The sequence below is a fragment of the Pseudophryne corroboree genome, chromosome 3, assembly GCF_028390025.1.
Source record: "Pseudophryne corroboree isolate aPseCor3 chromosome 3, aPseCor3.hap2, whole genome shotgun sequence".
NCBI lineage: Eukaryota > Metazoa > Chordata > Amphibia > Anura > Myobatrachidae > Pseudophryne > Pseudophryne corroboree.
The window spans coordinates 332469207-332492133 of record NC_086446.1 but is presented as its reverse complement, the minus strand read 5'-3'; the positions used below and the strand labels follow the sequence as shown (position 1 = coordinate 332492133).

Below are 22927 nucleotides of genomic sequence, written 5' to 3'. Positions count from 1 at the left end.
TACAATTGCCATTTTGTGTCATTAAAGAGAATAAATCTATGATATCAACAGTACTACTTTTCCCTGCTAAATCTTACCATCTTTTTGCAGTACAGTAATTAGACTTTCTGATGTGGACGGCAATTCTGCTGTAAATATAATTCTATTTAATGAGAAAGATTAGAGAATCATTTTATTTTCCATATTAATAAAATCTCTGTCATGCCATTTAGACAAGTTGTTAGACATATAATAACACAGAATAATTCAGCTTTGAATTGTATAATAAAATAACAATGTGTTGTCAGCGAGGCTTATCTGCTACTTGCTGGAACAAGTTGAACAGTAACTGCTACAACAGTTCTTGGCTAAGCAGGTTTAAAAAAAAACTCAACAAACTCAACAAACAGGTAACTGGAAGGGGGTAGGGCATCATTTGGCTGCTAGATCAGAAAGCTACCAGTTTAGAAGAGAGTTTGTAGATAAGTATGAGGAAGTTTAATAGACACTAGAAGGAGAGATTATGCAGGTACATAGTGAAACTGATATTCTTTGGAAGTGACAGATATACTGTAGGTTACAGTGACAGCAGGAGCTCCAACACTTACAAGAAACCTTAGAAGACGAAAACTGGAACTTTGGACATTTGTTAGGGAATCCGCTTGATAATCTTACCGTGATGCTCAACCCAGAAGCAAGAAGAGCTGTCAGGACAGTCGGTCAACTGAAAAGCAGAGTGGAAGAGCTTAAGAATCCCTGGCGACAAAGTTCTCCCCTGGTGCTGAATTACAATGAGTCCGCACGCCTGGCCACAGATGCTCTGGTGGAACATGGGGAAAAGGCATATTTACAAGCTCTGAATGAGGAAAAAGAGCTGCCCTTTCTATCCAGCCTGGACACTGACTATATATGCACAAGTGCGATTATTAACAATAAAGCGGAAGACCCACTGTCAGACAAGGATTGTGATGGTGCAAACTCAGAGAACTGCCCCTCAGAGCTGACATCTGGCACTTACTTTCCTATGATGTCTGATATTGATGCACCCATTCTGGAGCTGGGATGGCCCGAAATACCTCTCATCACCAGAAGTAAAGGGACAGAAGTGCAAGTTATCTTCCAAAGACACCGAAACAATAGCATCAAGGATCTTATAAGATCTCTTATTAATAAGGCAAAATCAGTAAGTGTATTATTGAAAGAATGCAAATGTGTCCTAGAGAGTGTACGTGTGTGTGTGTGTGTGTGTGTGTGTGTGTGTGTGTGTATATAAAGTTCAGTGTATACAGTATATAAATTAATGTTAGAGGCTTAATTGCATAATGTTGAGAGCTGTATAATATTAGTACTATCCATCCATCCATCCATCCAATAATTGTTGCTTTTGTAATGTACATAAGGTTTTGTCTTAACTTAAAACTGGATGCATGAAATACACATATTATATAGGCTATATTAGATGCAAATTGCAAAATAATAATTATGGACTTATTTTTCATCCAAGGTGAAGTACAGCACAGACAGCTCTTGGGTTAGACCTGTGTAATTAGCAATTTCATGTAATCCTATTTGACACTAGTTTCTGTAAAACCACAACCCAACTGTTTAGGTTACTACACTATATTAACCACCCTCTACCCCACATTTTAACTTTTATAAAGCAGATCTCTCCTGGGATCCCTCCTGAAAAAAAATCCTTGTTTGACATTATCCATGATTTGGATAATGACAGTCATTATGCATATTTCTGACAATACCTTTGATATTTGTGTTGTGTATAAACTGTGTGCACAATGCAAGTGTTGCCTGGGTACAACAGTCTTAAAACAAACAGATTCAAATGTAGGGGAGGTGGTAGGTATATATTCAATAATATGAGTGTTCTGTTAACATCAAAATAATGCTTCTAGTTGCATCCAGACTATTTGGCTGTTGATTTTTTTTCAAATAATTCATTCAATTACATTTTGAAATTGAAAACAAATCTAAAACTCAGTTTATAGCAACAAATGTAACAAACTCTTACAAAAATCTCAACAAGAAGTCTGAGATCAGTTTAGTCCCACTTATAAACACTGCACATACGTTTCCGTGTGCAGCCTTGTTACAGTGGTAGTTGCTATAGTATAGGTTGGAAGTTTGCATTTATGCAAATGATAAAAAAACAGAGCTAGGAGAGGGAAACTGGATAACACAGCTAAGCCTTGTTTATAGATTTAATAAGGTATCATGTAAAATCTATATAAATAAAAGTCCAACCAGATAACTAATATACACTGAATACTTGAATCTAAAACTAGCTGTACCCGAGATAATTTTATAATTATGCATACCATTAAAACTAATTATAATTTTAAAAATAAAACAACAAAATTCGAATAAGGTGTCAACTTTTGTATGGAGCTGGAGAGCCATTTTATGTGTGCGTCTTCACATTTTCTATTCATACACTGTAGATGACAGCACCTTGAGTCCTACTGGAGAAAGAGCACTATATAAAGAAAATTATTATTATTATTATTATTATTATTATTATTATTTTGTATTTTGAAGTTTGTACACAATGCCTTCGGGGGTGATATGAGATTGAATTGCATTTAGTAATAAATGTATATGTACAGGGCCAGATTAAGGGGGTGATGTACTAAGCAGTGAAAAGAAGGGAGAAGTGAGCCAGTGCAGAAGTTGCCAATGGCAATCAGTCACCATTGAAGTAACATTTATAATTTGTATAACATTATACAGAGCGGCTGATTGTTTGCCATGGGCAACTTCTCCACTGGCTCACTTTTGCACTGTTTAGTACATCTCCCGCTAAGGCTTGTGGGAGCCCAAGGCAACGGAGGTTGTGGGGGTCCCACTAGTAAAGTTGCTGGCAAAGCTTCACTCCCCGCAAAAAACAAACACACTTACAACACTTGCCTGGCACCAGAGACACGCACAGTATCCAGTGATAGGGCAGCACCGCACTTTAGTGGAGGAGCTCTAAATAAAACTACAGCTCCCAGCAGCCCCTGCTGCTAGAAGCAAAGGCTGCTGAGAGCTGTAGTTTTATTTAAAGCTCCTCCACTGTAGTTCGGTGGCGCCGGACACCAGATGCCGTGTGTGTCTCCGGTGTCAGGCAAGTATGTGCAATACCTTCCACCCCCCATCACTCACACAGCAGCAGGGGACAGTGCCGCTGGAGCACTCAATCACTGTCTTGCAAAATTACCCTTTACGATCCTGCGAGACTGACTGTGCATGGAGGAGCTCCTCAGAGGCCGCTGTTAATGAACAGCTGAGCCAACGGAGGGAGACTCCTCCGAAGCAGTGTGTGCGGGCCCTGGGACGGCTGCCCCTGTCTCCCTTAATCTGGCTCTGTATATGTGACAAAAATACTGTGAAAAAATTATATAGTTTCAGTTATTTACTAAATAAGTTTGAAGAATTTTAAATAACATATCTTCTTCTAAGAATAATTAAATATTTATAATATACTAACTATGGGGCACCACTGTTTAATAGAGGGCTTGCCTTCTAAAAAAACAAAATATCTCTGTTTCTGTAGGTACCATGATGGGGGAGATTGAGGCTATTTTAGAGTGTCCACCCATCCCTGTGCTTTATCTGTAATTTACCTCTAATATGTATGACTATGCCTTTAAAATCCCAGGTTTTTGTACATTAACTTGGGATTTAGGACAGTAGAAAAGGAAACCTAGACACGACCCTGCACACTACCCGGGTCAGTGCTGAGACCCGGGAATTTGCCAAGTTGATAGACTGGGTAATTTCCGTGTTCAGCAGTGGAAAAGGGCTGTGATGTGCGGTGGGGTGAGGCAGGTGAGGCAGAGCCTTTCCTGTCATACTAGCATTTGTGTCAGAGTTTTTACTGTATATAGTATATGAAAAATACAAAGAATATGTTTGAAATATCTTCTTTACATTATTCTAATCATTTTTATAGCCAAAACTATGGAGTAAAAAGTCTATGACTGGTGAGGCAGTGCCTCACCTGCCAATCTTTTCCGCTCATCTCTGATCAAAACTCACAACATTTCCAGGAGTTTATACTGCTGCACCTGTGTATAATGCCCACATGTACCCTTTGGCTCATATATTGCATATATACATGTGCAGAAAGTGTTAGATTTGGGTGGGTTATATTGTTTCTGTGCAGGGTAAATACTCGCTGCTTTATTTTTACACTGCAAATTAGATTGCAGATTGAACACACCCCACCCAAATCTAACTCTTTCTGCACATGTTATATCTGCCTCCCCTGCAGTACACATGGGGGGTGATTCCGAGTTGTTCGCTCGCTAGCAGATTTTAGCAGCATTGCACACGCTAGGCCGCCGCCCTCTGGGAGTGTATCTTTGCTTAGCAGAATTACGAACGAAAGATTAGCAGAATTGCGAATAGAAAATTCTTAGCAGTTTCTGAGTAGCTCCAGACCTACTCACAGATTGCGATCAGCTCAGGCCGTTTCGTTCCTGGTTTGACGTCACAAACACGCCCTGCGTTCGGTCAGCCACTCCCCCGTTTCTCCAGACACTCCCGCGTTTTTTCCTGGCACGCCTGCGTTTTTCCGCACACTCCCAGAAAACGTCCAGTTTCCGCCCAGAAACACCCACTTCCTGTCAATCACACTCCGATCACTTCAACAATGAAAAATCTTCGTTCGGACGTGAGTAAATCTACTAAGTTTTGTGCTAAAATACTAACCGCATGCGCACTGTGTACCATGCGCATGCGCATTTTTGCCTTAATCGCTCTGTTGCAAAAATCGGCAACGAGCAAACAACTCGGAATGACCCCATGGTTTTGGCCAACTGCTAACAAAATTCCTGCTGCGATCAACTTGGAATTACCCCCATAGTGCATAAACCGCATCTGTGGAATCTTATGGTTCTGATACTAGACCTTTTTACCTCATCTACGGCACTTTTTACAAGTTTGTCCTTAAGGCAGGGAGCACGTCTATATATATATACTGGCTTTTTGGGAAGCTTTCCCCCTATAACAGGATCTTGTTTAAGGATCTTCCAGTTTTTCCTAAAAATGGTTTCTATCTCTCTATGCTGAGAATTAAAGTTGGTAATGAGCGCCCAATTTATATCGTCATTTTTCCTGTCCTTAGTATTATTCAGTAATAGACTTTCTCTTTCTCTATTAAGGGCTTTTTCCTTGGCACTCTCTATATGCTCATTATTGTAGCCCCTAGCTAAAAATCTTTTTAGAGGGGAAATAACATTGCAAGGCCTGTTCTGCGCATGCACAGTACGGACATTGGGGGTAATTCCAAGTTGATCGCAGCACGATTTTTGATAGCAATTGGGCACAACCATGTGCACTGCAGGGGAGGCAGATATAACGTGCAGAGAGAGTTAGATTTGGGTGGGTTATTTTATTTCTGTGCAGGGTAAATACTGGCTGCTTTATTTTTACACTGCAAATTAGATTGCAGATTGAACACACCCCACCCAAATCTAACTCTCTCTGCACATGTTATATCTGCCTCCCCTGCAGTGCACATGGTTTTGCCCAATTGCTAACAAAAATCCTGCTGCGATCAACTTGGAATTACCCCCTTTGTGCAGCCGCAGATCTTGATAATCATGTATTGTAGCACTCCTGCGTCCATCTCTGAATCAGGCCCTTTGTCAGTTATGCATTACTAATTAAGATAATCATCCATTAAATGAAATATGTTAGGTGAGGAGTATTAGGATTCTACACATTTAAACAGAACCTGGATTATTTTTTCACAAGACATGTGGTTTTCTTATTATTCAGTTTCAAATATGAATGACACAACAGTTCTACCCATATGACACTTTATATAAAGACTTTGGTTATGAGTGAGAGTAATGACATGTGACTAACAAGAGAAATTGACTGGAAGGAAGGTACTGGTATCACTTTGCAGGAAATGAGCAGGGTGTGGGTTGAACCACGTGAATTTTGGTTGTGGGTACTTTTGATGGTATAAGTGCTTAACCAGTACATGACTGATACTATATTTATTCATCTACACCCTGTTTGCCAGGGTGGGGTTATTTCCTTTTGTCACATTCACTTGGCACAACATTAGTTTTTGGCACACTATTTACAGTACGTCCTACAATTATAGTCATAAATATTCTATTAACAATAAAATGTTTTCTTGTTTGACGTAGGAAGTGCGCTGTGCAGAAAAATGTACCAGCATTTACTAAAAGCATTAAAAAAGCTTGAAAAGCAGAAAATGCTTATTTGTCCTGTACTTGCCATCTCATGATCCACATCGTCTATTTTCATAATGTTAAATGCATGTTTTGTGAGCTTTGTATGTGTTCCTTGCTCACTCCATAAATGTGTAGATGACCCCTACTCACTTGCAGGGTCGGACTGGCCCACAGGGGAACAGGGGAAACCACCGGTAGGCCCCACTGCCTGTGGGCCCTCCTCCTCGTCTAGGGATCAGGCTCCAGACTCTATCCCAGTGCACTTGAATTATGCATTATACTTATGTTACATTATACTTCACAAGAATACAGTTAATTATATATTTACCAAGGGGTACAGAACATGTACTCTGTAATGGGTAGCTAAACCTCTGCGGTGGCTGGCCACGCCCCAGTGGAGCCTGGCCACACCCTTAACCATGGTCCCTTACATCAGCATTCCCCCGGTGGGCCCTTTATGTCCCAGTCCGACACTGCTCACTTGATAGGTGATATAGATGCATTTCTCCTGTAAACCATGTACCCAGGGCATTGCATTTACTCATATGTCACTTGTCACTTTCTCAAGCGCTTAAGGCATGGTTACAGATGCTTTAGTGTTTCGGTGAAGTATTTAACTTAAATTACTTCCTTGTCTTCACATGAGTCCAGGGTTGCTCGAATGCACACAGATGTCCATATACCCCATAGCACGATACACAAACAGAAACTTTGCAACTTTTTATGTCATTTATTACATTGCTCAGATTGAGTGCATTAGAAATGCACTTCACCAAAGATCTAAGCTTTTAATTTGACTAGGTGGAAAAGTGCACACTTATCACCTGTAATAGAAGAGGTCCCATACACTGGGTGCTTATTTAGACAAAAATGGCAGAATGCCTAGGCTTGTTTACACTATAAAAAAGAAACACGTTTTGCCCCAAAAAGTTAAATTTTGCACTACAATATGACATCATATTTCTTGGCTGTTCTGCAAAGTGAGGAAAAGCATCCACCTTGCTCCTCAAGTTGCTTGTGCAAATATCTGCTACTACGCAAAGGCACCCATTTTGCTTTGAAAATCTATACACAAGGTTGCTGTTGGCTGAACAATCTCATCATAAGAAATTTGTATGAATGCCATAGCTCAGATGAGTGCAAATAATACAAAGGCTGAAATGTAATATCTTCCAATTTTGCAAAATATTGTTTTATTTTTCTGACGAGTTTCAATGTAGGCTAGATTGACAAATAAATCACCAGAAAATCACTGTTTTCAAACACTAATCACTGTAAGTCATTGGGGTAAATTTACTAAGATGGGAGTTTTATTTAAGATGTGATGTTGCCCATAGCAACCAATCAGATTCTACTTCTCATGTATCTAGCATCTTCTATAAGATAATACCTGTAATCAGATTGGTTGCTGTGGGCAACATCCCATCTTAAATAGTACTCCTATCTTATGGGCCTTACACACTTTGCAATACGCCGCCGAGCTGCCCGACAGCGGATATGGCCGACGGGCAACCTGGCGGCGGGGAGGCAGTGATGGGGGGAGTGAAGTTTCTTCACTCTCCCTGTCACCCGGCTCCATAGCAGTGCAGGCAAATATGGACAAGATCGTCCATATTGGCCTGCATGCACAAGCGACGGGGCACCAGCGATGAATGAGCGTGGGGCCGCGCATCGTTCATCGCTGGTGCCTCCACACTGAAAGATATGAACGGTATCTCGTTCATTAATGAACGGGATCGTTCATATCTTTCAGTATTATCGCCCAGTGTGTAGGGTCCTTTAGTAAATTTACCCCACTGTGTTGATACTTATAGTTTTGCAAATATGAATTCATGTATATATAAAAAGCATGGATATAAAAAGTATGGATATAAAAATCATGCCATGAAGAAAAAAAAAATCTTGGTAGGGGTGAACAAACACATGCCCTGCCCACCTCCTAGAGATAACCGGCCGAAGGCTGAATAGCATTGGGCCCTCCTGGTACACCTTGGGCTTTGAGTATTTTATTGTTGCCTTATGTTAAAAAAAAAAGTTTCTCTAAAGAATTTTCTTTGTAAATCCCCCTCTTTGAACTACAAAATATAATTGTGACCCTTATTCTACATTCATTATAGTGCTGCCATTTTTAATTGGCTTGTTTTCTTGTGTAAATATAAAAAAAAAACATTGGCCTTTATTACATTCTGCCCAAAATGTTTATTTAATAGTATTAAAAAGCCCTGCAGTGTCAGAAAGTGTTTCATTTTAGTTTGTGTGCCAAAACCAAATTATTTGGGATTGAAATATGCAAATTCATGTAACTGTAGAATTGCTTTTGCTGTTAATGTGGAAATGCTGTAGATACCACCTTGCACAGGAAGTTAAATGATACATACACTTTTATCTCATCTAACATGTTCCAAAATTTCTACATTACAATCTAAAACAAACAAAAACATTATTTGGAAATGTCAAGCTATTAGCTTTGGTAGCACATGTGGGGAAAGCCCAGATAAGCTCACCTGAATTTACTAGAACTAACTGTAAATACAGGTTTCTATGGCTCACGTGACTTGAGTTTCATTATTTATGCTGAAACCAGTGACTTTCCCAGCTGGCTTCTGAATCATGTTTACCTACATGACATCACACATACAGATTTGTGAGTCCAGCTCCTGCCTCAGGTGACCTGATTAGGCTGGGTGTGATCAGCCTTTGTTTGTGTTCATCCAAATCAAGGAGACATATGTCAATACAGCTGACCCTTTCTGATTGTTACACAGGGCCAGTGAAAACATTCTTGGCGCCCTAGGCTCCATTGCTGGATTTAGGAACAAAGAATAAAAAGAACACATGTAGTAAAAGGTTGGCAACTGACACTTTTTTGTGTTGATTTGTTTGAGCCCTTGTGTATATATTATGCATTTGTTTAAAGACACTGTGAAATGCCTGAATACCTAATGAAAACTTGCTTTTATGTGCTCTAGCATTGCAAGCATTGGGGAAATAAAATGTGTAAATGCATAGTGTTCTCCGCATTTTGCGGCCTGCCTGCCCCCTTCCATATGCGTGGTTTGATACTAGTCATCATCATCATCATCATCATCAGGTGGGATCATGAGGAGGGACTCTAGACTGCACACCCTAGCTTCTTGTAAGGAGAGGTGTGATATTTACCTACATGCTACAAATAATTATTATTACCAGTTATTTATATAGCGCACACATATTCCACAGCGCTTTACAGAGAATATTTGGCCATTCACATCAGTCCCTGACCCAGTGGAGCTTACAATCTATATTCCCTATCACATGTACACGCACACACATTCACGCTAGGGGTCATGTTTGTTGGGAGCCAAATAACCTACCAGTATATTTTTGTAATGTGGGAAGAAACCAGAGTACATGGAGGAAACATATGCAAGTACGAGGAGAATATACAAACTCCACACAGTTTGGGCCATGGTGGGAATTGACCCATGACCTCAGTGCAGGGAGGCAATAATGCTAACCATTACACCATCCGTACTGCCGATACTGGACATATGTTGCTCAAAATAATAATAATTAAAAAAAATATGTGTTCCTGAGCCAAAATAATACATAGAAACTGGGAGAGCACTTTATAAATAAATATAAATAATCATAATAATAGTAATACAAAAATGCAAACAGATAGTATTAATAACAATATACAGTTGTCACCAATGCTGTGTTGTATTTCTCTTAGAAAGCTACATCTCTTATAAAGCTACATAGGCAATTTGTGCACTTTAAAACTTGCAGATACAGTAACACTCTTTAGAGAGCCTATGGATGACCAGACTACGTCCCTTTCTTTGTACATTAATAATCATTTGATTATTTTATCCAATTATTAGGTCATTGCAGTGGTCATGGACCTTTTTACAGATGTGGACCTCTTATGTGATCTCATAGAAGCGGCAAGCAAACGAAGAGTCCCTGTTTATCTCTTGCTTGATGAGAAAAACCTGATATACTTTATAGAAATGTTTGAGAAGTTGGGATTTAACAAAATTCAAATTCCTGTAAGTTTCATTTAAATTGTAATGACTAGTGTGCTAAGACAAAAGTGAAAAATCCAATATTTTGTACACTGTAATATGTTTACCTTTTATTAAGACTAGAGATGCACAAAACACATACCTAAGTTAGCATTCAAACTAAATTATTTTAAACACATTCTGCCAGGTCATTCACACTAAAGAAGGAAAAAATTATACAAAACCAGAGGTCACCACTGATGACACAAGTTCAGAAGTAATACAATAATTCAAGGCTGAAGAAACAGTAGCACCAATTACTTAGAAATATAGGGTGTCATTTATCAAGGATTCAGATTATTATCCAATGTTTGCAGGGTTAAAAGTAAAATTTCTGGTTATGCGCTGTGATGTAAAACCCTTAAATTGCATGCCATTAATGGCAAATCACTGCCATGCTACAGTAGGTTGTGGACCCCAAACAGATACCCAGACCTATGCTAAATAGCATGGCACTTTCCTAGTACCTATATACAGTGCATCTGGAAAATATTCACATTGCTTCATTTTTTCCACATTATGTTATGTTTCAGCCTTATTCCCAAATGGAATAAATTAATTTTTTTCCACAAAATTTTCCACACAATGGTGGTCATTCCGAGTTGTTAGCTCGCTAGCTGCTTTTAGCAGCATTGCACACGCTAGGTCACCGCCCTCTGGGAGTGTATCTTAGCTTAGCAGAATAGCGAACGAAAGAGTAGCAGAACTGCTACTAAATATTTTCTTGCCGTTTCTGAGTAGCTCCAGACCTACTCCTAGATTGCGATCAGCTCAGTCCCTTTAGTTCCTGGTTTGACATCACAAACACGCCCTGCGTTCGGCCAGCCACTCCCCCGTTTCCCCAGCCACTCCCGCGTTTTTCCCTGACACGCCTGCGTTTTTTAGCACACTCCTGGAAAACGCTCAGTTACCACCCAGAATCGCCCCTTTCCTGTCAATCACTCACCGATCAGCAGTGCAACTGAAAAGCGCTGCAAAAACAACAGCAAAACTGCTAAGTTTTTAGTTAAATAACTAAGCGCATGCACGCTGCGTACCATGCGCGTGCGCATTTAGCTACAAATCGCAGCATAGCGAAAATCGGCAACGAGCGAACAACTCGGAATGACCATCTATACCCCATAATGACAACGTGAATTTTTTTTTCAATTTTTGCTAATTTATTAAAAATAAAAAACTAAGAAATCACATGTACATAAGTATTCACAGCCTTTGCTCAATACTTTGTTGATGCACCTTTGGCAGCAATTACAGCCTCAAGTATTTTTGAATATGATGCCACAAGCTTAGCACACCTATCTTTGGGCAGTTTCACCCATTCCTCTTTGCAGCACCTCTCAAGCTCCATCAGGTTGGATGGGAAGCGTCGGTGCACAGCTATTTTCAGATCTCTCCAGAGATGTTCAATCGGATTCAAGTCTGGGCTCTGGCTTGGACACTCAAGGGCATTCACAGAGTTGTCCTGAAACCACTCCTTTGATATCTTGGCTGTGTGCTTAGGGTCGTTGTCCTGCTGAAAGATGAACCGTCGCCCCAGTCTTTGGTCAAGAGCGCTCTGGAGCAGGTTTTCATCCAGGATGTCTCTGTACATTGCTGTATTCATCTTTCCCTGTATCCTGACTAGTCTCCCAGTTCCTGCTGCTGAAAAACATCCCCACAGCATGATGCTGCCACCACCAAGCTTCACTGGATGGTATTGGCCTGGTGATGAGCGGTGCTTGGTTTCTTTCAAACATGACGCCTGGCATTCACACCAAAGAGTTCAATCTTTGTCTCATCAGACCAGAGAATTTTGTTTCTCATGGTCTGACAGTCCTTCAGAGGCATTTTGGCAAACTCCAGGTTGGCTGCCATGTGCTTTTTACTAAGGAGTGGCTTCCGTCTGGCCACTCTACCATACAGGCCTGATCGGTGGATTGCTGCAGAGATGGTTGTCCTTCTGGAAGGTTCTCCTCTCTCCACAGAGGAATGCTGTAGCGCTGACAGAGTGACCATTGGGCTCTTGGTCATCTCCCTGACTAGTGCCCTTCTCCCCCGATTGCTCAGTTTAGATGACTGGCCAGCTCTAGGAAGAGTACTGGTGGTTCCTAACTTCTTCCATTTACGGATGATGGAGGCCACCATTCTCATTGGGACCTTCAAAGCAGCAGATATTTTTCTGTACCCTTCCCCAGATTTGTGCCTCGAAACAATCCTGTCTCGGAGGTCTACAGACAATTCCTTTGACTTCACACTTGGTTTGTTCTCAGACATGCACTGTCAAGTGTGGGACCTTATATAGACTGGTGTGTGCCTTTCCAAATCATGTCCAGTCAACTGAATACTCAATTTACCACAGGTGGACTCCAATTAAGCTGTAAGAACAGCTCAAGGATGATCAGTGGAAACAGGATGCACCTCAGCTAAATTTTGAGCTTCATGGCAAAGGCTGTGAAAACTTATGTACATGTGATTTCTTCGGTTTTTATTTTTAATAAATTTGCATTGTCATTATGGGGTATTGAGTGTAGAATTTTGAGGGGGAAAAAATCATTTATTTCATTTTGGAATAAGGCTGTAACGCTGTAACATAACAAAATGTGGAAAAATTGAAGCGCTGTGAATACTTTCTGGATGCACTGTAGAAGAAAAGATCTGCACCAAATGAAATAGTTCACCAAATTTAGTGCGCAGCTATGAAATGAGGAACTTCAACCTATAACGTTCCTAAAAGCAAATATATGTAGAAAGATTGGTAGTTCCAGCGCTTCTCCAACCATTAATTCATAGAGTGTATTTTGGGTACCAAGAAAGAAAGGAAATGTATATACAGTAGTGTACACTATATAAGTGAAACAATCATCCAATATGGATCTCCTCGCTATTTGGTGTAGACAGTTGCGCCTTGGGTAAAATTGCACGATACCTACCGATGGTAGTGGTTTGCAATATTGTCTTCTGGAATTCCAGCTGTTGTAGTCAGGGCCGGTGCTAGGGTGTTCGGCGCCCCCCTGCAAACTATAAATTTGCGCCCTCCCATATTTTACAAAGGGACAGCGTGTGTCAAAAAAGGGGTGTGGGCTCACAAGGTAGGGGCATGGCCACACAATAGTACCCCCATTTCAAATTACGCCACACAGTAGCACAATCTTATTCACATTACCCAGCGCATAGTAGTGCTGTTTATACACATAATGTTTCCAGTAGTGGTGCCGCTTATACACATAATGTCCCCAGTAGTGGTGCCACTTATACACATTATGTCCACAGTAGTGGTGCATCTTATACACATAATGCCCCCTGTAGTAGTGCCACTTATACACATAATGTCCCTAGTAGTGGCGTCGCTTATACACATAATGCCCCCTGTAGTAGTGCTGCTTATACACATAATGTCCCCAGTAGGGCCACCTGCTTATACACATAATGCCTCTGTAGTGATGCCGCTTATACACATAATGTCCCCATTAGTAGTGCCAGTTACATATATTGCCCAGAGAAGTGCCACTTATACAAATTATGCCCCCCCCACATACATACACATAGATACACACACACACACACACACACACACACACACACACACACACACACACATACACACACATACTCATACTGTAGCTACACACACACACACACATACATACATACATACATACATACATACATACATACAGGGCCTGCAACAGAAATCCCGGGGCACTGTACACGAATATCTCTGGGGGGCCCCCACTTAGAGAAGCACAGAAATACTCATGGAGAAAGTGGAGAGAAGCCAGAAAGATAGGCTGACATACATTCAGAGCCTGGCGCACAGCGAGAGACAGAGCCTGGCACACAGTGAGACACAGAGACTGGTGCACACACAGAGACTGGTGCACACACAGACTGGTGCACACAGTGAGACAGAGACTGGTGCACAGCGAGACACAGAGACTGGTGCACACAGAGACAGAGACTGGCACACATAAGACTGGCACACACATATAGACAGGGCCTGGCGCACACAGTGAGAGACAGAGAATGGCGCACGCAGCAAGAGACAGATACTGGCACACACAGCGAGAGACAGAGACTGGTGCATACATAGAGACTGGTGCACACAGAGAGACTGGCTCACACAGAGACAGACTGGCGCATATAAGAGTGGCACACATAGAGACAGACTGGCGCACAAATAGAAACAGAGACTGGCGCACACAGAGACAGACTGGCACACACATAGAGACAGACTGACACACACACACACACACACACACACACACACACACACACACAGAGACAGAGACTGGCGCACACTGTAAGAGACAGAGACTGGCGCACACAGCGAGAGACAGGTACTGGCTCACACAGAGAGACTGGCTCACACAGAGAGACAGACTGGCGCATATAAGATTGGCACAAATATAGAGACAGACTGACAGACACAAAGAGACAGTGACTGGCGCACACAGAGAGAAAGAGACTGGCAGACATAGAAACAGAGACTGGCAAACACATAGAGACAGAGACTGGCACATAGACAGATGAGTAAGGGGTCCCATTCATCTACAATACAGAGAAATGCAAAAAAATTTACCGTTACTATGACTTGAGTTACCAGTCTTCTTTTCACTCTTCTGCTGTGCCGCACTGCCAGCCAGGGGGGTATCTGTGGGGAGTAAATGGCGGTGGGGCTGCTGCAACTGCCTCATAGACTTGGTGCCCAGCGCTTCACTTCCTGGCTGCTCCTCTTCTTAGGTGGCGGGCCGCAGTGGCACGGACAGACAATACATTCTCTCAATGCTGGAATTAAATGCAAAAATGACAGCTGAAAAAAAACGTGCCCACATATAAAGAAAAAAGTTTTGCAAATGCACAAATATACGTGTGTAAAGATAAAAGTGGTGGCGTATTTTATTAGTAGTGCACTCACCAAAATATTTTATCAAGTAATTGGAGACAGCTGTCATCTCCAACAGCTTCACTGTGGAAATCTCAGAATCAGAGTTGTCCTCAATGACAAAAACTGTCAACAGGTACATCTAAAAAATGTATTTGACTTCATAAATAAAATAAAATAAAAAAAGGAGTGCGACTTACTGGGCTGATTCAAAGCTGGATGCTATGGCGATCTGATGCTGCGTCTTAGGATACAGCACTGGGATCCTGCAATGCCGGCACCTTTTTCCTCAGATGCCTCCAGTGACATTAGCATATCATGACAGTATAGTACGCATCAGAGAGATACATAAACCATTGGTTTGTGTACATCTCTGAATCAGGCCCAACATGCACAAATGAGGCAGCCTATGTCACACTCATAAATTACCACCAAGGCTTTAAAATAGTGAGCAAGAGCAAGATAAAGAGCAAAGAATGACACTTCACAATAATACTATACATTCCTGTGGTGATGTCAGGTCAACTTCACAAATATCTTCAATGTGGTTTCTCAAACCACTAAAAAAATAATGTGTGTGTGTGTGTGTGTGTGTGTGTGTGTGTGTGTGTGTGTGTGTGTGTTGTAGTAGTTATACACACAGGGGCTACTTCAGAGATGTACACAAACCAATGCGCATATGCAGGACCCATACTGCACATGTGCAGATCAAGTCCATTTTAACATGATGCATTGATATCTTTTAATTATTTGCCATATCGATATCTGCAAACCATTTTTTTAAATATAAAATGTATTCTATGCATATTATTATTATTGTATGCATATCATTCTAAGCTGCATACATCAGTGTTTTTATGTAGCATTCGTAACACTGGATGCATAATTTGCAAGTACACCAAGCTGCACAACCCAAAGCTGCACTGCCTTGTAAAGCTTAATGCACATGACCAAAATATACTAGCCCATGCACATACTTTAAAATTACTGGAACATGCACTTTTCAAATTTTGAATTCACTTTGATACATTCGGGTGAAAAGACCTGTATTATTGTCATGATTACATAGTAAAAGGGGATAATTTTTGCATGAAATATGTGATTAATGATATATATTTATTAGTTATTAATAGATTATAGATGATTAATGCAGTATACAACAATAATTCCATCATGGGCCACATGATTTATGCAGTACAGAAACTTAAATAATAGAAAATATAATGCACAATGGTTAGTATTGCATCACTGCATTTTGGCCATGAGGTTGATGCCTACCAGAGCATTATCTGTGTGTAGTTTGCATGTCTTCAGCATGTTTAGAGTGTGTGCAGGTGTGTGTGTGGTTGAGGTTGAGGATTTTGACTGCAAATTCCAATGGGGCTAATACGAATAAGAAATAGAAATCTGTAAATATTCTCTTTAAAGTGTTGCAAAATCTGGTGGCTCTATATATGTAAATAATAATTATTCAGATATAACATAGAAAGTTTATTTGGAAACATGGAACATTGATGGGGTCAAGCATAATCATATGTTGATGCAGTATTTTGTGTACCGTCAAGGACCTAGGGGGTCATTCCCTACCTGATCGCACGCTAGGATTTTTCGCTGCGATCAGGTCACTATTGCGCATGGGTATGCACCGCAATGTGCAGGTGCTTCATACGGGTACAAAGCGGATCATTGCTGAGCGATGGATTTAACAAAGAATCCATTCGCACGGCCGATCGCAAGGAGATTGACAGGAAGCAGGCGTTTGTGGGTGTCAAATGACCGTTTTCTGGGAGTGGTTGGAAAAAATGCAGGCGTGTCCAAGCGTTTGCAGGGCGGGTCTCTGACATCAATTCCGAACAAGAACAGGCTGAAGTGATCGCAGTGGCTGAGTAAGTTCTGAGCTACTCAGGAACTGCACAAAACTTTTTTGTAGTGCTCGGCTGCACATACGTTCGCATACTTGCAAAGCAAACATACACTCCTCTATAGGCGGCGACTATCGGCAAAAAATAGCTAGCAAGTGATCAACTCGGAATGACCCCCCCCCCCCCTAGTTCCAAGACTCTCCAATCTCTAACCGCTATCCATAACTTTGTCAAGTTCAGCACTCACTGAAACCTGCATGGTTTGGATCTGACACAAAGTTAATAAAAAAACCAAAAAACTAACTGGTCTGTTTACAGAAATGATTACTCCCCACTATCTCTCCCATTCACTATTAATTTGTATGACACCACTTAACGCTTCCTATTTGGAGTTAATAGCAACTGGAAAACCCTTAAGTTCTCCCTGTATCTATAGTGAAATCCCAATGGAAATGGATCCGATAAGAATCACAGAGACCAATCTTATTAACTAAAGTTTGTTATGAGAAAGATACAATTATTTAAGTATATACAAAAACAACTAATAAAAATTACATATAAAGGTAATTTTAGGCAAATCATTTTCTTATTTAAAAAAAAGGTTAAAAATGAACAGTCTTTCATGAATCTGTTTTGTGGGGAGTTGCAAGAAAATAGAGCAATTCCCAATCTCAAATTGGCTTCCCAAGAATTGTAAACAGTGTCAGAGTTTTACATGGCATTACATTGTCACATTGTCCTCCTTTGTTCCTTGGCTTTCCGTGTCAATGCAAATTAGCCACAATCCTGCTTATCAACACAACATTCTTTAGTGTGGGGTCTTTGATATACTGTAAAAGTGGTTAAGTTAATTTGAAGCTCTCCATGTTGGTAATTAGATAAATACATTTTAATAAACACAAAGAGTTAAATGTGGTCAATCCATAACATAATCACAACATAAACTATACTTTCTATTCTTATTGGTTATAATTAAGGTGTAGTCTCTGAACCAATTATGTGAAAATATGCCAGGTACTTATTGTCATCAAGATAATTGAAGATCAGTTAGAACACTATTGTGTGACAACAATACCTGTCTGAATCCTTTGTAGTAGAAACAGTTTTTTTTCCCAAAAGTCAAAGAAAAATAAACTCAGTTCTGCAATATTTATGTTTCTGTTTCATTGTAGAATATAAAGATCCGTACTGTAACAGGAGACACGTACTGTACAAAGTTTGGGAAGAAATTTTCTGGACAGTCTCTAGAGAAGTTTCTGCTAATTGACTGTGAGCATGTCATTGCTGGGTCTTACAGGTAATATATTTATTTATATAAGTATATTTTTGGAGTGTAGGAGGAAACCATTTAACCATCCATAACATTTGTACACAGTACTTACTATTTACTTTGTGCATTTAGGAGAAATATAGAAAAACAGATAGCAATGAATCACTCTAGAGCAAGTTATACTGGCCAACTATGGAAAACCTAGTAATTTGACCACCCATTGGATGGTCTGACTGTATTCCTGGAGCAACAGAGTTCCATATGCAGTGTGTTTGTGGAATGTCATATAGATCAGCTATTGTAGGGATTTATTTTTTACTTGTTGTTCTAATGACAGGAGTAATGCATAACCTAACAAACTGACTGCTTGTAAAAATGAGACAAACTATGAAATTGAAACCACACATGATCTGCTCATATACAGGCTCTTGTGATCCCCTGTTTTTCCATGACTATCTTGACATAACTTATTTCTTAACCACTTAACTGACGATTTATTTTACCAGAAACCACTCCGAAATTATCAGGGTTTTTTTTTTAATGAGTGAATTAAGTGAAGAATATGAATTTAACCCTATCGGACCATCGGAACATTGGAAACATTGCGACCATTGCGGTTTTCATTTTGAAAGCCGGGACAGCCTCCCGGTATACAGGGGGGGGTCTGGGGTGGCTTGGGAGGGTTAATTTACACTTCCCAGCGGCTGCCATTGTCTGCAGTCGCTGGCGGGGGGATTCTGCAGTGATCGACAGCACGGTAATCAGTACGGGAGAGTACAGGGAGGCAGAGGGTCCTTCCGGTCCCTCTGACAGCAACAGCGGAGGAAAGTTTCCCTGCCGCTGCTAACACTCTCTATCTGACTGGTTGCATCCTGTGCGACAGATCAGATAAAGCACTTGCAGGCATGGTCGCATCTGATGCGACCAAGCCAGGCAAGCGGTTAATGGAGAGTGGGCTGGGCTAATATAGTGCAGTTCAATTAGAACCATGTCAGTTTGTCCCCACCCCTCCCTATAGACTCACAAAATGCAGTATTTTGCTGCAAGGGGTTGGGGTCAGGGGCACAGACAGCAGTGCCAGGCCCAGGCAATCTAAGAGGGGAGTGGCTAATGCAGGGGGTGTGGCCAGCCCCCTCCTTTAAAAATATTTTAAAATAAAAGTTTCTGTGCGGCCGCACGAGCAGGATGGGGGGGCGCACTGGGTGTGCAACAGGGCGTGGCAGGGATGGCTGCTGGATGGGGTGTGGTGGGTTTTGCGATCGCTCACAACCCCCGCACATCAAGCAGGGAGAGAGAGAACACTGCTGCAGCTGCTTCTCAACCTAGCGCAGCACACAGCAGCAGTGTTTTCTCTATCCCGCCTCCATGTCAGTACTGTCTACATCGGGGAAGGGGGGCAGTGGGACCCAGCCCCCCCAACAGGCCCTGGCCTGGGTAAAGAGGTCCCGCCCCCCCCACCCCCTTTCAGCTGCACTGGTTGGGGTAGATAGAACCCCATCTACAACTTGCAGTTGCTGCATGTTAGGGGTGTGTGTGTTTGTGTGTGTCGTATACATGTGTGTCTATTTTTATATATACTGTATATATATGTGATATATATATATATATATATATTTATACGGTATATGTGTGCATTTACATTTACTGTACATGCCCCATTACCCTGTAAAACTCCTGCATTTGACCCTGCCTTGAAACATGTAATTCAGATGAGAAGAGATCTGCAATTCATTCTTAAAAATGTTAGCACACCTCCCAATAGAGCAGTTTTTAAGCTTACAGTGCTGCAAATATCCTGACAATTTAATAAAAGAAAGCATTAGATTATAATAGCCATTTAATTATACATTGATCAAGATTACATTCTTGTTTGTATTCTATCCATTAGTCAGGTCATTGTGATTCATAACCAGAGACTTCCTCCTTACTGATTACTAGTAAAAAAACATCAGTCAGCATTTATTACTGACATTTGCTTGAGCTGAAAAGTATCAGTAGAACTAGTAAGTCATGTTCTGCCCAAACACTTGGATGTTCAGTGTGATACATGACAAACACATCAGTGCACTCTTTATATATAATAAAACTGTAAGTGTTGTGTCTGTACATAGCAATTTTTTTTTAGAAATATACTTCTATGTACTGTTTATGTACTATGGAGATGGGCGAAAAAAAATTAGGAATTTTTGTCTATCTGTTTGTCCATGCCAGCATCACGCAAAAACTGCTAGATACATTTTGATTGTGTTTTCACTGTTGTATAGCTTAGTGACCTAGAAAGCTAGGAGCAATAAAGGTAAAACCAGATGCTTTGCACTGGGCGCACTGAAAGTTGGTGTTCCGATCATGCTTCTGCGGAACTTGACTCCCCCCAAGTTATGCAACGGAACCCGACTTAAAGTGACTGCTCTTCAGAGGAACCTAATTGAGACATAGATTGTAACGGGATGTTGCGCAGGTGAGACTGTATTTATACCACTTACACCCCTTAACCCCATAAATTTCCTTTACAATTCAGGTGCCTGCAGTTTCCTGTAAGCATCTAATTCATTATGATGATCAACAAGTCGCAGGGGCAAACACTCAGGGCTGCAGGTGTAGATCTCATGACCAGCTGCTTCTACGATTGGCAGCTTTATGTGGCTTAAGGCCCGATGCTGGCCGCTCAGCAAAGGCTGGAGAGGCGCTTTCCCTGTTCTGCTACTCTGTGCTGAGCTGCTGACCCTGCTGCTGCCGGCTGCTGCGTCTGTCACAGTGCACTCTGACAGGCAGCGGCACCAGCAGCATGAAGCCTCCTCTCCCCCTCCCCTGTGAGACCAAAAAGGGGCGGAGCTACACTGGAGAAAGGGGCAGAGCTACATGGGGCCAGGCTGCAGCCTGTAACACAGGAGTCAGGAGGATAACATGCTACAGCTCCAGCTGTAGCCAGCCTTCTTTAGCTAAGTGGATGTAAGGAGAGTGAGTGAAAGAGTGTGTGTGTGTGTGTGTGTGTGTGTGTGTGTGTGTGTTTATACAGTATCTGTGTACTGTATATGTATGTGTGACTGTGTATGTGTGTAATGTATGTACAGTATGTGTATCTGTATGTGTGTAAGCGTCACTGCTACAGGGGGGCATTACGTGTGTAAGCGTCACTGCTACAGGGGGCGTTATGTGTGTAAGCATCACTGGTACAGGGGGCGTAACATGTGTAAGCATCACTGGTACAGAGGGGCGGTATGTGTGTAAGCATCACTACTACAGGGTTCATTGTGTGTAAGCATCACTGGTACAGTGGGCGTAACATGTGTAAGCATCACTGGTACAGAGGGGCGGTATGTGTGTAAGCGTCACTGGTACATGGGGCGTTACATGTGTAAGCATCACTGGTACAGGGGGCATAACATGTGTAAGCATCACTGGTACAGGGGGCATAACATGTGTAAGCATCACTGGTACAGTGGGCGTAACATGTGTAAGCATCACTGGTACATGGGGCGTTACATGTGTAAGCGTCACTGCTACAGGGGGCATAACATGTGTAAGCATCACTGGTACAGGGGGCAGTACGTGTGTAAGCGTCACTGCTGCAGGGGTTGTTACGTGTGTAAGCTTAACTGGTACGGGGGCATTACATGTGTAAACGTCACTGGTACAGGGGGCAGTACGTGTGTAAGCGTCACTACTATAGGGGACGTTATGACTACTACAGGGAGCATTGTGTATATTAGTGGCACTACTACAGGGTTCATTGTGTGTATAAGCGCCACTACCACAGTGGGCATTGTGTGTAAGCGGAACTACTATAGGGAGCATTATGTATATAAGCATCACTGCTACAGGGGGCGTTACGCGTGTAATCGTCAATGATATAGGCGGTGTTACGTGTGTGAGCGTCACTGGTACAGGGGACGTTGCATGTGTAAGCGTCACTGGTACAGGAGACGTTACGCATGTAAGCGTCACTGGTACAGGGGCATTACGCATGTAAGAATCACTGGTTCAGGGGGCGGTACGTGTGTAAGCATCACTGGTACAGGGGGCATAACATGTGTAAGAGTCACTGCTACAGGGGGCGTTGCACATGTAAACGTCACTGCTACAGGGGGCGTTGCACATGTAAGCGTCACTGGTTCAGGGGGCATTACTTGTAAGCGTCAGTGGTACAGGGGGCTTTACACGTGTAAGGCTAAGCGTCACTGCTACAGGGGGCATTACGCGTGTAAGCGTCACTGCTACAGGGGGCGTTACGTGTGTAAGCGTCACTGGTACAGGGGGCATTATGTGTAAGTGTCACTGGTACAGGGGGAGTTACGTGTAAGCATAACTGGTACAGGGGGCATTACGTGTGTAAGGGTCACTACTACAGGGGGCGTTGTGACTACTACAGGAGCATTGTGTATATTAGCGGCACTGCTAAGGGGTTCATTATGTGTACAAGCGGTACTACCACAGGGGGCATTGTGTGTATAAGCGGCACTGCTACAGGGGGCATTATGTGCGCTGTCCCTTTGTAAAGTATAGGAGGGCGCAAATTTATAGTTTTAGGGGGGGCGCTGAACACATTAGCACCGGCCCTGTGTGGCTTGTTGACGAGTTAGTATCCCTAAGCATCTTTTTGTGTTAGTCCCTGTAGTAAAAACTGCAAATATTGTTTACAAATACATTTTGTGATCAATGTGTACAATGTAAAATATACAATATTAGATTGTACT

At 41.7% G+C, this 22927-nt stretch overlaps 1 protein-coding gene across 1 annotated transcript in view; it reads left to right on the top strand.

The window, feature by feature from the left end:
* Positions 1-429: 429 nt before the first annotated feature.
* LOC135055459 (protein FAM83C-like) overlaps positions 430-22927 on the top strand; it is a 32063-nt gene continuing 9565 nt past the window's right edge. The window contains exons 1-3 of the mRNA XM_063959570.1: positions 430-1162; positions 10058-10225; positions 18136-18260. Coding sequence (XP_063815640.1) covers positions 659-1162; positions 10058-10225; positions 18136-18260 — 797 coding nt within the window. The 5' untranslated portion in view covers positions 430-658. The remainder of the gene's footprint in view (positions 1163-10057; positions 10226-18135; positions 18261-22927) is intronic.